The 14036-nt window shown below is 36.0% G+C and overlaps 1 protein-coding gene across 1 annotated transcript in view; it reads right to left on the bottom strand.

Moving 5' to 3' along the window:
• Positions 1–1541: 1541 nt before the first annotated feature.
• Positions 1542–14036, bottom strand: part of LOC148941108 (zinc finger CCCH-type with G patch domain-containing protein-like) — a 73610-nt gene continuing 61115 nt past the window's right edge. Inside the window, exons 7-10 of the mRNA XM_089103818.1 lie at positions 10766–10938; positions 9307–9427; positions 6352–6540; positions 1542–3861 (exon numbers count right to left, since the gene is read on the bottom strand). Coding sequence (XP_088959944.1) covers positions 3557–3861; positions 6352–6540; positions 9307–9427; positions 10766–10938 — 788 coding nt within the window. The 3' untranslated portion in view covers positions 1542–3556. The remainder of the gene's footprint in view (positions 3862–6351; positions 6541–9306; positions 9428–10765; positions 10939–14036) is intronic.

Genomic DNA, 14036 nt, shown 5'->3' with positions numbered 1-14036 from the left:
GGGGGCTAGTTTCCCTCCAATCACTTTCGACTATTAAAAAAGGCACTACCTACTCTAATTTCCAATCAAATGAGCCCTTTTCGAAGTTTCTATGACACCTCCTACAATATGAAGTGCCCGGATGGAGAAAAAAACACATTGTGCCCACATCGTTCTTTACTTAGGCAGCGCTGGCGCGCTGCCTATGATTATTGCCCTAGAAACCGGGTTGAACCACAATCTACATACAGCTTAAAATACGGTCAGTCAGACAGGTGCCCAAAAGAATCAGTAGACAATGCCTCAACATCTAATAGATTCTACTCCATCTTTCGGAGCCATTGGTGCCCATATGAGAGGGCTCCATCCTCCCCCGGGCTTAACGATGCTGCCTTGTATTTTAATATATTTTGAGATTTCTATTATACAGCATTGGAAGTGCCAAATTGACCAGGTAAGCCCCCCCCCCCTAAGATTCAGCTTATGGGTGCCCATGTTAGGAACGCCCACGTATCAGAAAGGACGGACGATTCATATCACGCGCTAAAAGCAATCTTATGATGGTGACTGCATTACTATTATTTGGTTTATAACAATGTCCACATTAATGACAACTTTAACAAAGAAAAATGGGCTTGGGTAGGATAAAATAAGAATTATTTCCGAATAATCATATCACAAGCCCAGATAGGCCTAACTTTAGAGTCAAACTTAAGAGCCCCTCATAGGCTTTTGAAAGTGTTCCACAGGAGCCGTAAATACTCATTTCTGGTATAATGGAATCCGGCTAGGTTTAATATGACGCACCACAGAAGAAAAGCCTTACCAGACAGAGAAGATCGAGTTGTCTGCTGAGTGGCGGATATTTTGGTGTGAGACAGGACAGGATTGCCCCCTCATGTTATTTTCCCCAATGTCTTGATATTTTATTCTGCATTTGAGGATCTTGGAAAAAGTTTAAGTTTCTTATATTACCCTCAAATCAAATTACGTTCAAATAAATAACGGTGTTTACGATGTTTACATCGTTCTGACTCTGAATGGGATAGGAGAGAATCAGATGAATTTTTCTTGATTGGGATTTCAAAACACAGAAAAATCTAATTTGCAATGAACATTTTCCAAAAGAGGGAGGAGGGATCCTTTCAACAAGCCTTGGTACTGATATATGAGAATACCCCCCCCCCCATCTGTGTCCAGGGATGTGTATAGGTGACAGGTAATTCAGTCTAAGATTAAGATTATTTTTTTTCTCACCTATACTTTGCTACTAGCTATAGGGTGAAGGATGAAACTATCATTTAGTAGCAGCAGTAAAGAAAAGAATTATTGGCAGGCAATAATTCCTGGAAGGTCCTTTGGACCAGCCTTGGGGAGTTGGACTATACATTGACCTCTAATCCAAATAGTCTTCTTGTAGAAGTAGAACGCAACTGAATTTAACAATTTTTAATAAATATAGCAGTCACAAAAATACTGACAAATCGACAACAAATTTAAACCCACATGCAAACCAGCTTTTTTACCTCTAAACACAGCACATTTAAACAGTACGCTAGAAATTATTTGTATTGTTAATTGTAATTATGCTTAATTTACAAAGGCTTAAAATAATACATACTGTAAAATGTCGAGGAAGGTATTTTTTCTTCTTAAAGTATAAAGATGAACAAAATTACAAACCAAAAGCATCTTATAAATGAGAAACTACAGAACTTCTTGTCAACTCCTCCAAAAATATAAAAGCACCTACTCCTCAAAAAATAGCCAAATAGTAAATTTTGGGAGACGTAAATGTTGAAAAATTTCTATAAATCAGGATTTTTAATACAAAACACATTTCTAAATATGCATAAATTTTTAACTTTTAAAATACCATAATAGTTGTTACTTATTCAGATAAGTAATTTGATGATTAGTAGAAAATTAGTTAATTGGTAACTAGTATTAACTACTACAGTAACTTAGTAACAAAATTTCTTACTTTGCGGATAAACTATGCAATACTTAGTATCAAAGACCACGGATAAATTCGACATAGGCTGGTAGCTATATATTAAATTATGGTCAAATGTAGTCAAATAATTTTTCGTTAAAAAAACTACATTAAAGGTTCAAACAATATAGACTATCAATTCCAGTAAGCATTAGCTGTCAAATCGCTCCTTGACGTCACATCTCGTTACTTTTATTAAAAAAGAATCATATTATCATGAAAGAATTGACGAAAATGTAGTTTTTCATCAAATGACGTTAAATCTGTGCGCTAAAGCACAATGCGACTCTTATCCGAGCCTAAATTAAGCCATAAAAACTTAATTCGTAACGAAATATAAGCGGTTGCTCTCAAATTTTATCCACCAACAATGTAATTTTATTGAGAATCATATCTATTATAGCAGATTTATTTTCAAATCATTTAGTAGTCCTTCACGACAAATTTTACTTACAACCAAAAGTATAAAAAGTAATAACATTGCAAACAACAGTACAAACACATGACGAGTTATTAGGACCTTGTTCGTGACTTAACCCCCCCCCCCCCTCAACAAAAATTGCCCTCTTTAATCCGTCATAGGTTTATTCAAGCCTGAAAACCGTTATTTTAAAATATTTTTCTTTCGATTATTTAAAAATTGGAAAGTTTTTAGAGCAGCTTGACATTGTCGTCAGTGTTGACATGTTTGACCATGAATATAAACAAGCAGAAAAAAGTAGTTTAATTTGATAAAGCTTGTCATCTTTGAGAATTCAAACATTAAAAACCTGCTGATTCCCAAAGGTAACTTTGCCTTCAAAGGAAAGGTATATCTTCTTAAGCTGTTTATTTTTACCTTTTTTTGCAAATATGTTTCTTTTTTTAGCTTGACACTCGCTGCTATCAAAAGACGCATGGCTGTAGATTGAGGTATATGTTTCAAATGTTTTCTTATCATCCCAACTCAGGGCCATACTCAGGATTTTTTTTTGGGGGGGGGGGGGAGGAGAAGCAAAAGAATTTTTTTCGGTGTATGTGTGAGGGGGGGGGGGGTACAAAAAAAAATTTTTTTTTTGGGGGGGGGGGGTACAAAAAAATTATTCATATTCATTTTTGTTACGTTTTTACGATTTGGACAAACATTTTGGGAAGAGTTCAAACCCCCTGGATACGGCCTTGTCCCAACTGCTTAGATTATGAATTGATAACTTTATCAACGTAATTAGTTTTCAATTTTAAGCTAGTTTCAGGGTTAACAAATAGTTTAATACGCATGGACCTCAGGCATATAAGCCAAATGAAACCGTGGCTAAAATCCATTTTTAGGGGTATTTTACAGGAAATCGGGCAGCAAATCAACCAATGAAAAGTAGTTTTTGTTAAAATCATTTTCTTGTGCTTTCATTGGTTGATTTGCTTTCCGCTCTGTCCCTAAAAGGTCAAATGAAAAGGGGCTGAAACGACACAAAGCAGTGTACACCTTCTACAGAAGGCATAAATCTCATTTCCTAGAATTTTACATAGTAATAAAACAATAATTGATGCCATTGAAATTAGTTGTAAGTATATAAAATTAACTTTGCGTTTGCACTTGTATCCTTAAAATATTTGCAACTTCTTCTGAAGGTTCCTGGAATCCTGTTCACGACTTACAGCTTTTTCTGATCGCTTCAGCTGTTCCAACTCATTTTCTTTAGCGTCAATTTGCTTCTGAATCATTTCAGAGGCTAATTTATCATTTCTTGCTAAATGACGCAATCGAGATTCTCGTAGCCTCTTGAGTTCACTGTCACATTTCCGAATATTTTCACAAATTTGGAAATTCTTTAAATTTAGATTTTTGCTCGATTCCTTTTTTAGCTCTTTACTGGTGGTTGAATCTTTTTCTTTTTTCTGAGTCGAACCTAAAAAGAAAATCAGAATAGTAAGTTATTTACTTACTTGTTTTCTAAACTCTCACGCAGACTAGATGGCAGAAGGAGTTTTGTCAATTTCCATCATAGAAATGGGTCCACATTAACACATTAACGAAGGAGATTGTAGCATGACCAAGGAACCTAGTCAAGTCGTCCTTACCTCGGAACTTAAGTAGTGTCCTTGGATACTTTCTCCCTTCGGACCAAGCTCTTCGTTCATAAATAAGGTCATGTACCTGTTTCCGGCATGTTATTATTCTTATTGTAATAAGAAGACTAAGAAATGAGTCAAGGCCCAGGTCACACTGTTCCCATTGCCTCTATACAAGAGAAAAATAGATATAGCAAACGACAAACCCTCTCTGGGCGTCTTATTTTTCGATAGAGCTCTGCCACTGTGTTCTCTCTTCCTGACAACCCCACCCACAAGCTTACGACCGACTTGGGCGGACAACAATCGTTCTTCAAAATAGAGAAAAGAGTCACCAAGCACTCGCTCACCATCAGCACTTAGCGGTACTTGGTTTGCTGAGCCGGAGCTAGCAAGAGAACTTCTTTCTCCCAACTCAGATTGCTCCTAGAGGGACCCTTTCTTGGGCTATAGCTTTATACGTACAGGTATATTTATTGAACACCCCCCTCCCCCCTAGTAGGTATCCTAGAACATTTTTGGGACTGCCCTTTCCTGGAATTAAAAAAGAAAATTATGCTCTATATAGTCGAAAGAACAAAATTCACACTTTCTGATGATGTATGTCTAATTAAAACTGAACATCTCTATCTCCAGCACAAAAGGAAGTCTACGATTTTTCTAAAATCCCTGCGGAAGAAAGTTTTGGCTTTTGATTTCCCGTCATGTATTCAGATCTCTCATCCAAGCTGTACAAGTTATGGAAAGAGAACCAAATCAATTCTAAATAGTTTGATATGATTTGCAAAAGTTTACTCTGAACAAGATAGGTCATCCTTTAAGGCACCGTACCACCCTAACACAGTCCTTAATTCTAAAAAATGTTTTCCAAAAACCTATCAAAAACAAGTAAAGAGGGTTATTAAAAATAAAAACGTGAATTACACTCCAGTCTTTCGGAGGTTTCAAGGGTCTTCGTGATCACCTAGTGTTAAAAAATATTAGTAGCACTGACAGTCTAGATTCTGAAGACTTGAGCAAAAGTAGGATATTTAGAAAACTTTGATAAGGGTTATCTGTTGGAATACGGCTGACAATTAGTATCTACTTTTTTTTGGTATTCTGGAACTATTTTAGATTAAAATCCTGGCCTCATGAAGTAGATTGGATTTTTTTTTTTTTTTTTTTTTAGACTAACTAAGGGTGTATTAAGAAAATACACATAACCCTCCTTAGGCTTTATCTTGTCCGGAGTATATTACACAGCGGAATAATTCAAATATATATAATGCCATCAAATAAGCAAAAAAAAAATATGAAGAAAGTGATTACGTGAAAAAACAGTAACGTAGGAATAAGTTAATTTGGGGAGATCTTTGCAAGCTAAGTACCTTATTTGCCTTTAAAATAGTAAGCCTAATGGTAATAGAACTCTGCAATCTTTATTCTTTCCTATATTTTAAAGTACCCGAAAATACAAATATGCAACAGCTTAGGGTAGGCAACAAAGAGTAAACAAAAACAGAAATTAAAATAGAAAAAAGTTTTAATAGAAATTAAAAGCTACTAGCGTCACTGACGGTGCGTCGTTACCCATGGGAATCAGATAGTCAATACACATAAAGAAAGAAAAACGAGCAAAAATGGGGTTTTTATAGGCCAAATGAAGATACTGAAAAAACGAAGCGAATATTTCGAGAGGGCGAAGAGAGGACGCCTCTCTTCGCGCTGAAGAAGAGAGGCGTTTGTCCTCTCGAAATATTATCTTTTTTTAAGTATCTTAATTTTGCCTATAAAAAAACCAATTTTGCTTGTTTTTCTTTCTTTATGTGATGTCAGGCCAATGTGGTTTAAGAATTTATCATAGTCAATACAAGGTTGAATTTAAATTTGAAAATTTGGCTTTCAATTAAAGGCATAAGTTTCTAGTTTCTTTGGATTCAACCTTAAATTTTTTTGAGGGGATACAGATTATTTGCTTTTAAAACTAGGCTAGTTAAATATATATATATATATATATATATATATATATATATATATATATATATATATATATATATATATATATATATATATATATATATATATATATATATACATCTCAAGTTTTGTTGGCCAATTTGGGTGTCCTCTCTCAGGTTCTTATGCTCTACAGACTAAAGAAAATAAACTTCTACAAAAATTAAGTTTTAGAAGAAAAAATATTTTTGAAAAAATTCAAAATTTCTCTTTTTTCAAAATAAGAAAAAATAGCTAGATAGCAATAGTGATTTTCTTTTCGTTACTAGCACCAGTTTTAACACCGTAATTTGTTCTTTACCATGGTTAAAAATACAAAAATGGCCAACCTTGAATTCCAGAACTCATTCTTGCGTTTAAAACGTCAAAAAGGGATTGAAAATGGTTTTCCTGTGCAGTTTGTTCATCAATAAACTGTTTGTCTTGTCTTTCTGCTTTTATTTTTTGTCGCTTCAGTCGCTGTTCTACACTTAGTAGGCATCTCCCCTTTGCTTTCTCTTTTATTTCCATACAACGATCTGAAAAAGACAATGAGAAAATAAAGAAACAGGAAACAACAAATTGGATCATCTCTAAATGAACTGAAGGCCAATCAAACGATCAAATAATATGCATTATCGTATTTAATGTTATATAAAAACAAAGACAAGATTAAATTATTACAAGGCAATTTTGCTTTTTAACATTTTTTTGTCTTTTTGGTTATTGGAATATTTTAAGCCACGTTTTCAGGCTAAGTGGGTTCGAACACGGGTTGTTCTCATCTAGTTTCAAATTTCTAGTTTTTCGTCTAGTTTTGGCTAGTCTCAGCGGGTTCGAAGTTTCAATCCCGTATTTTCCTTAAGAACCCACTTTGTGAAAACACTTGATGCATTAGACGAGAACAACCCGTGTTTGGAAACAGGTTGTTAAGGGCTCAGTGGGTTTGAACACGGGTTGTTCTCGTCTAATGCAACAAGCGTTGTGCATCAGTGCATCTAGTGCATCAAACACGGGGTTGAAACTTCGAACCCGCTGAAACTAGACAAAAAACTCGAAACTAGACGAAAACAGCCCGTGTTCGAACCCGCTGAGCCTGAAAGCGTGGCTTTACTATTTTGAGAAAAAAGTTTCGGTGTATTGCTGTTTTCGTGAATTTTTCTTTTTTTGTAAAAAAGACTTAGATTTTCAACAAAATAAGGTGGTTTCTACAGCTATTGACAAACTAAAGATATTCTGTATGCTGCTAAGAACACTGGCATGCAGGGGATTAACATGCAGAGACAGTGTGTGTTAGTAGACTAGAACACCTTCCTTCTATTAGCTATCTAATATTCAAAAGTTTCCTAAATACTATAAAAAACAACATTTCAGCAAACTTAATTGTTTATTTTGATACTTGGCAAAATAATTGTTTATTTTACTTGCAACTTAATTGTTATACTTAATTGTTAGTTGTTAATTGTTATACTTAATTGTTTATTTTGATACTTGGAAAAATAAATGTTAAAAAACGATTTGGTGTTTTATAATCGTATTTGAGTAATTGTTGTGATTAAATACCTTTTTTAACAGATTTATGTAAGTCAGTAATCCCCTCCTCCCTACAAAAACGTGGGTCTTCCGGGTGCATCCATGTTCCATGCATATTTTATTTTCGGCCACTTCGCAACAAGTCAAGGGTTTATTAAATCGAAAACTGGTCCCATACCTTCTTCCCCGAAGGCATTGAGACAGACAAGACAAAGTTCATTCAGGCGATGCAAGTTTTTCTTTAACATTTCGCAGCCTATGTCATTAAAAAACGAAATAAACACCTGACAATAGTGAGATGCTAAAGTGGACTTAATGACTGTCTAGTAAAACAGATAAAAAGGAACACAATATCCCACTTACTCTGCTGGTTAAGTAGCGGCAGCGTCTCTGCTTCTCAAGGGGCATTGACTTTAAATTTTTCATATTCAGCGTTTTCTACTGTTTTTTTTTTTTAATTATAGTGTAAAAATAAATGGTTATGTAATTTACTGCATTTTTTTTCCCCAGGGTACCCGGCTGACTGACCGTATTTCAAACAGTAGGCTGTACGAAAACTATGGTCCAGTTCAATCCCATTTTCTAGGATCATAATGAGAGAAAGGTTAAGGTGCCTAGGGCACGTTCTGCGGATGAAGGATGACAGATTGCCGAAGATTGTCCTTTTCGGCCGACCGTCTATTGCTAAACGGAAAGTAGGTCGTCCTCAGTTGGGGCGGGGGGAGGACATAAATAATGATTTAAGTGAAATTTGAACAGAATATGATGGATGAGGAGCGTGCGTAGTTGTGTTGGCCTCAGGCGGCTTGGTGCTGCTATGAGTTGAAAGTAGTAGTAGTATCATCATTTTATTTACGCGCAATTTTACAAACATTAAAAGCCAGAGAAGCAGAGAACAAAAGCTATTTCTTTTATTGTTTCGGTTTTTCTTCGGATGAGGATTCCCTTAAAAGCTTTATTCTATGGTGCAATGCAAAACTTCCACTGAAACATTAATCAACAAAGATTTACAGATGGCGTCTTAATCACAGTGATATCAGAATAAAGAGGCCAAAAATGCATAAATGGTTGAAAAGCATTAACCTCGAGCCATCAACAAGTATTAAAATGTTGACTATAGTAAACCCCTGTCTTCATAGGTATAGTGGCATGACTTGATTGCCAAGTAAAGTCAATGAGAGTACTTCATTTTAGGACTTTTTTTAAAATAAGGAGAATGGTGCTACTCACACCAAATTAAACACCGTTTTAGTTTCCTTATTCCTCTTAGCATAGAAACAATACCCATTACAGGCTCAGTATTCCTATTGGTTCAGAAAGATAGAATGGGGTGGTCCCTTCTAATGGTCTTATACATGGATTAGACAAGGCAAACTCTAATCTTCACAATCTTAGCAGAAACTTCCTAATTGCGCAAAATTTTTATAGTCTTACACCGCCGATATATATATATATGTATATATATATATATATATATATATATATATATATATATATATATATATATATACACACACACACATATATATATATATATATATATATATATATATATATATATATATATATATATATATATATATATATATATATATATATATATATATATATATATATATATATATATATATATATATATATATATATATATATATATATATATATATATATATATATATATATATATATATATATATATATATATATATATATATATATATATATATATATATATATATATATATATATATATATATATATATATAACCAACCTAAAGATCTTCCAGGTGGAAAGACAATGGCTTCAACAGGTTCTGTTCGTCCTTCTCCACTTTTTCCCAAACCTGAGCCCATAACGTAGCCAAGTCTTGTCATCATTTTAGATCCAAATCCCTGAAAATGAAACATACACTATATAAACATAATATATTTTATTCAAAACAGTATTGCAATTTCAAAAATTGCAGTGTCAAAGCTTTATGAAAAAAAAAAAAAACAGAAAACAATCCTTTTACAAGTTTTACAAGTCACACGTCACCAGATTCTAGAGATCATACATGGTACTTAACGCTGCGTATTTTTGTTCATTACGTTATTAATTTTTTTTTTACCTCCATGGTATAAAAATAAAATGGTACATGGTACATGGTACCATGTAAAATGTAAATATCCTTGATGTAAATATCCAACTTAATATTTTTCATGACAACTCTGACATTTCTTATTAATTTCATCTTCCATAGTATTGCTTTTTTTTCTTCATAAAACGAAGAACAAAAAACAACACAAATCCATGTTTTGATGCTTTTTTCTAAACACTATTTCACAAATCTCATACTATTCACTTTCCTATTTTGTTTGGATATCATATTGCGCTTAAGTGTTAGCTACAGTACTTTTCAGTGGACTGGACAACGCTTTCTATAAAAAAAAACCTTATGTGCCCCCAGGGCATAAATTACAATCCTTTCCCTGGAGCAGGGGGGGGGGGGGTTGTCATCCTCAAAGACATAATTTCTGGACCTTTCCGTGGATTGAACTGCTAGATTACTTACAGTACTACATTGGACTAGATGATAGCCCCTTATTAGGAGTTTGGTGCAAGGTTTTGATTTTTTACTTTTGATTTTCATTTTTAGAGTTTTGGTTACTATTGAGCCGGGTTGCTCCTTACTTACAGTTTGTTACCACGAACTGTTTGATATTACAAGATCCTAATTTTCTTCAGGTTCCCTATACTTCTGTTTTATTAGACGAAATATTTCAGGAAATAATTTTCTTGGAAACTACTCTTTTTCAGGGGACCCAAAGGAGAGGGATTACCCTTTTCCTGATGCTTCAAAATATATTTTTTTCGTTTGGTCACCCAATAATTCTAAGAGAACACCCGAATGAACCCCTCATTTAGATTCTAGAAAACAGCCCTTTGGATCCCTTTTTTAGAAAGAAAAATGATAAAAATCCATGGCTTCCTTAAATCTACCCTGATATATCGTGGGATAATTGAAAAAGAAAAGCAGGGTAATTTTTCTGAGTGTTCCGCATCTTGATTTAAAGAGAGCTTTTTCAACATAATGGTGCATATGGAAAGACCTACTTCCTATGAAACTCCTTACTTTCGTGAGAAATATTTAAGAGAAGGCGGCATCAATTCTCCATCAGTTCTCCCCTGCACGCAAGTAGCAAATAACACTAAAAATGCTTAATAATATTCGATAAATGAAAACTAACCTTAGTATGTTTTTCCCATTCACCTAAGGCGGAAGTAGCAACGTTGCTAGAAAAAAAATTCGCTTGAACAATCTCACTTCCTTCTTCTTCTTCTCTCTGTATAATTTGATCATCAGTAGGGTTGAATTCGAAGTCACTTTCGTCGTCACTAGCTGCTTCCCTCACTACTGTTTCTAGGGAGAAAATATGTTGCATTAGCAAAACGGTATAACTGGGCTCGAACTAGACATCACTTAATGCGAAAGTGATATTTGTTAAGGGGGGCTGTGATATTTGTTATCTCGGAGCAATGTTGGTGTTAATATGTTTGAAAATTAATGTTAAGAAGATTAAGTCACTTAGACATGGAATAAATATAGGGGAAAAAGGTAACGTGGAAATCAGTTAAGAGAATAGTGTCCCTTGGGTGAAATTATTAGTGAAGATGATGGCTACAGTAAAAATGTAAAAAGGGGAATAGCCATGATTTTTGTTATTATTTATTTAAAAAAGAAGAGGGAAAAGCGCTAAATGTACCTAACGTCTCCTTTTGGCAAAAGGGGTTCTTTTATTTTGGGCTCAATTCAAAGCCAAAATAAAAGAAGATATAAATAAATTAAAAATAAAAACAGCTAAAATATTTGTATAACTATTTACTAACTTCTAGAAAACCAGGGCCGTATCCAGGATTTTTGTTCGGGGGGGGGGGGGGGGTTACCCGATTTTATCCCGGGGACTTTGTATAACATCCTCGAGCAACATTACGTCAGCTCGAGACCGTTAGTCCGCCCCTTGCGTACGAGAACGCGTCCACTAGGCAAACTTTCGTATCTATAAGGGGCATTTTTATTTTTTTATTTTTATTTTTTTTTTTTTTTTTTAGTAACGCAAAAACAAGACAAGTATTTAAATACAGTTAAAACCTAAAAGCTTTTTTTTTTGCGCAAAAATAAGCCAAATAGTAGGCTAGAAGTAGTCTATATATTTTTTAGTTTTTTTTTAGCTAAAAGTAAGGGCGAATATCTATAAAACGAAATCCAGGCGACGATTTTTCTTCCCTGCAAAAATGTCGATGACCTTGTCAGGGCAGATGTCAACGTCCCTATGGACTGCAAGGAGGGCTAAGCCATTCAGTCGTTCTTCTCCTGTTGAATTTCTCAGCCAGGTTTTGAGCCTTCTGAGCGTTGAGAAACATTTTTTCCGGAGTAGCAGTGCTAACAGGTAACGTCGCAAGAACAGCCAGAAGAAGAAAAACATTTGGAGAAAAGCTAGTGTTGCATGCCTGAAGCGAAGACACAGCACAAGTAGACCTCTCTGATACCAGAACATTCTCCCACTTGATGCGTCATAGCTCAATTTCTTGCTTCAGACAGTCTGGCTCGGGAAGAATATCGCCAAAAAATTCAACTAATGACTCCAGGTTTAATGCCTTTAGATCGACAGAGGAGAAAGGACGCTGAGATTTAACAGATTTGGAAGTTTCTGGTGAAGCACAAATCGTTGTTTCAGCTGGGTAATGAAGTGGTCCAGGAAAGGAATAAAGATCGAGATTTTATAGTGATTGAGAAGGTCTGGATCGTCTGCGTGCATACTCCGGCCACCTCTTGTTCTTGGACAAGTCATCTCCAGTCCTAAGTCGCTGGCAAAACGCTGAGCTTCGTCGAAAATAGACGTGAAAGCAGTAGCAGTACTTCCTCGCATTTCATTTGTTTTTAGAAGGACAGTTTCCATGTGCCTGCATGCAGCTGCCAAATCATAGTCAACTGGCTGAAGAGTCTTGAACAGTAGAAGTATAAGGTAGAAAAGCCCATTACCCACACGGAGACACCCAACAAATTGCGACTGGTTCATCGTGTCCAGCAACTGCGCCGCTTTTGCCGTCGTTTTTGCATTTCCGTTCTCTTCAAGGGCTTCCAGAGATCGCAGGAATGGTCGCTATAGCTCAAGAAAACACACGAAGGAATCGTGGTCCTCCTCCCACCTTGTTTCTCAGAGTCTAATTCAAGCATTTTTTTTCAAATCCGGAAGTGTTTTATTTATCTCCTCTATTAAATTATGTGTCTTATTTGGGGAAGTATGGTAAAAAATGCAGACTTGTGATAAGACACCAAAGAAATGCTTAAACGCCAGAATAGAGCATACAGAAGAGAAGACCAAGTTGAATCTGTGCGCACTACTATGGACGTAAAGCACCTTCGGATACTTTTCACGTATAACAGCCTGGACACCCCTAAAATGCCCACTCATTGCTGCTGCACCGTCATATCCCTGACCAACCATCTTGTTTAGATTAAGACCAAGACTTTCGAGAAATTGCAGGATTGATGAAGCCAGATCTTGCCCAGTCAAATCAGAAACTGGGGTAAAACCAAGGAAGTCCTCATGCAAGTTCCCTTTGAAAGTGTAGCGGACGCAAACAGACAGCTGCTTGGTATTCAAAACGTCCGCCGTTTCATCGGCAAGCACCGATAGACTTGCGTTTACTCTTTCCACAATAGACTGCTGAAGAAGCTCCCCGGATGCGGTGATAATACCATTCTGGATGATGGAAGAAAGATAGTGGCATTTCTGGCCGCAGAAAGAAGATGGTTCTGCTGAACATCGCCACCGTTTCTCGCCCTCAGCCGCAGTAGTGCTAGAAAGTTGCCATCAATGTGAGAAGGTTCTGGATCCGAGACCGAAATGGGGCCGGAATCATTGGTACCACGAAGGGCAAGCTGTTGCCGCCCACAAAATATCACCGTCTCAACAATTGGTCGCAACTTCTGGCGATTTTCTTGAACCTGCGCTTTCCTCGCCGCGTCTAGTTAGTGCACGATATTGTCATGCCTTTTCTCCGAGACAGAAATGAAGTTTTCAGCCGATACGATGCAGTTTCTATGAAACTGTGCTTGTTGATGAGCTGTGAAGCAATCCATCGCATCCTTCCAGTTCCTGAATGGTTTGGTGACTAGATTCCCCAAGCACTAGTGGCAGTCTTTCCCAGCTGTCTCTGACGAGAATAGAACGCAAAATATTCAAAAAGCAGCGTCCTCAGACGGAGAGTTGGACAACTAACTGAAACGAGCGAGCCAAGTTAACTGAAACTTCAGCTTCCGTTTTTCAGATACTCGAAAAATGTAGGAGACATCTGGAGTCCAAGGGCTCTTCAGCAAACGAAGTTCAGAATTTGAATCGAGACTGGATGATTTGTTGACAAAACGACTGATGTCATTTGCAAACAACGACAAAGACTGGGCTGGTGCAAGTGCCTATTGCGTCGTGGTTGGTTCCAGTGTGCGTGATTCAGAAG

Source organism: Artemia sp. Qi Xiang Cuo, chromosome 18 (assembly GCF_049724085.1).
Source record: "Artemia sp. Qi Xiang Cuo chromosome 18, ASM4972408v1, whole genome shotgun sequence".
Classification (NCBI taxonomy): domain Eukaryota; kingdom Metazoa; phylum Arthropoda; class Branchiopoda; order Anostraca; family Artemiidae; genus Artemia; species Artemia sp. Qi Xiang Cuo.
The sequence above is the reverse complement of the archived record's forward strand: the minus strand, read 5'-3'. Positions and strand labels throughout refer to the sequence as shown.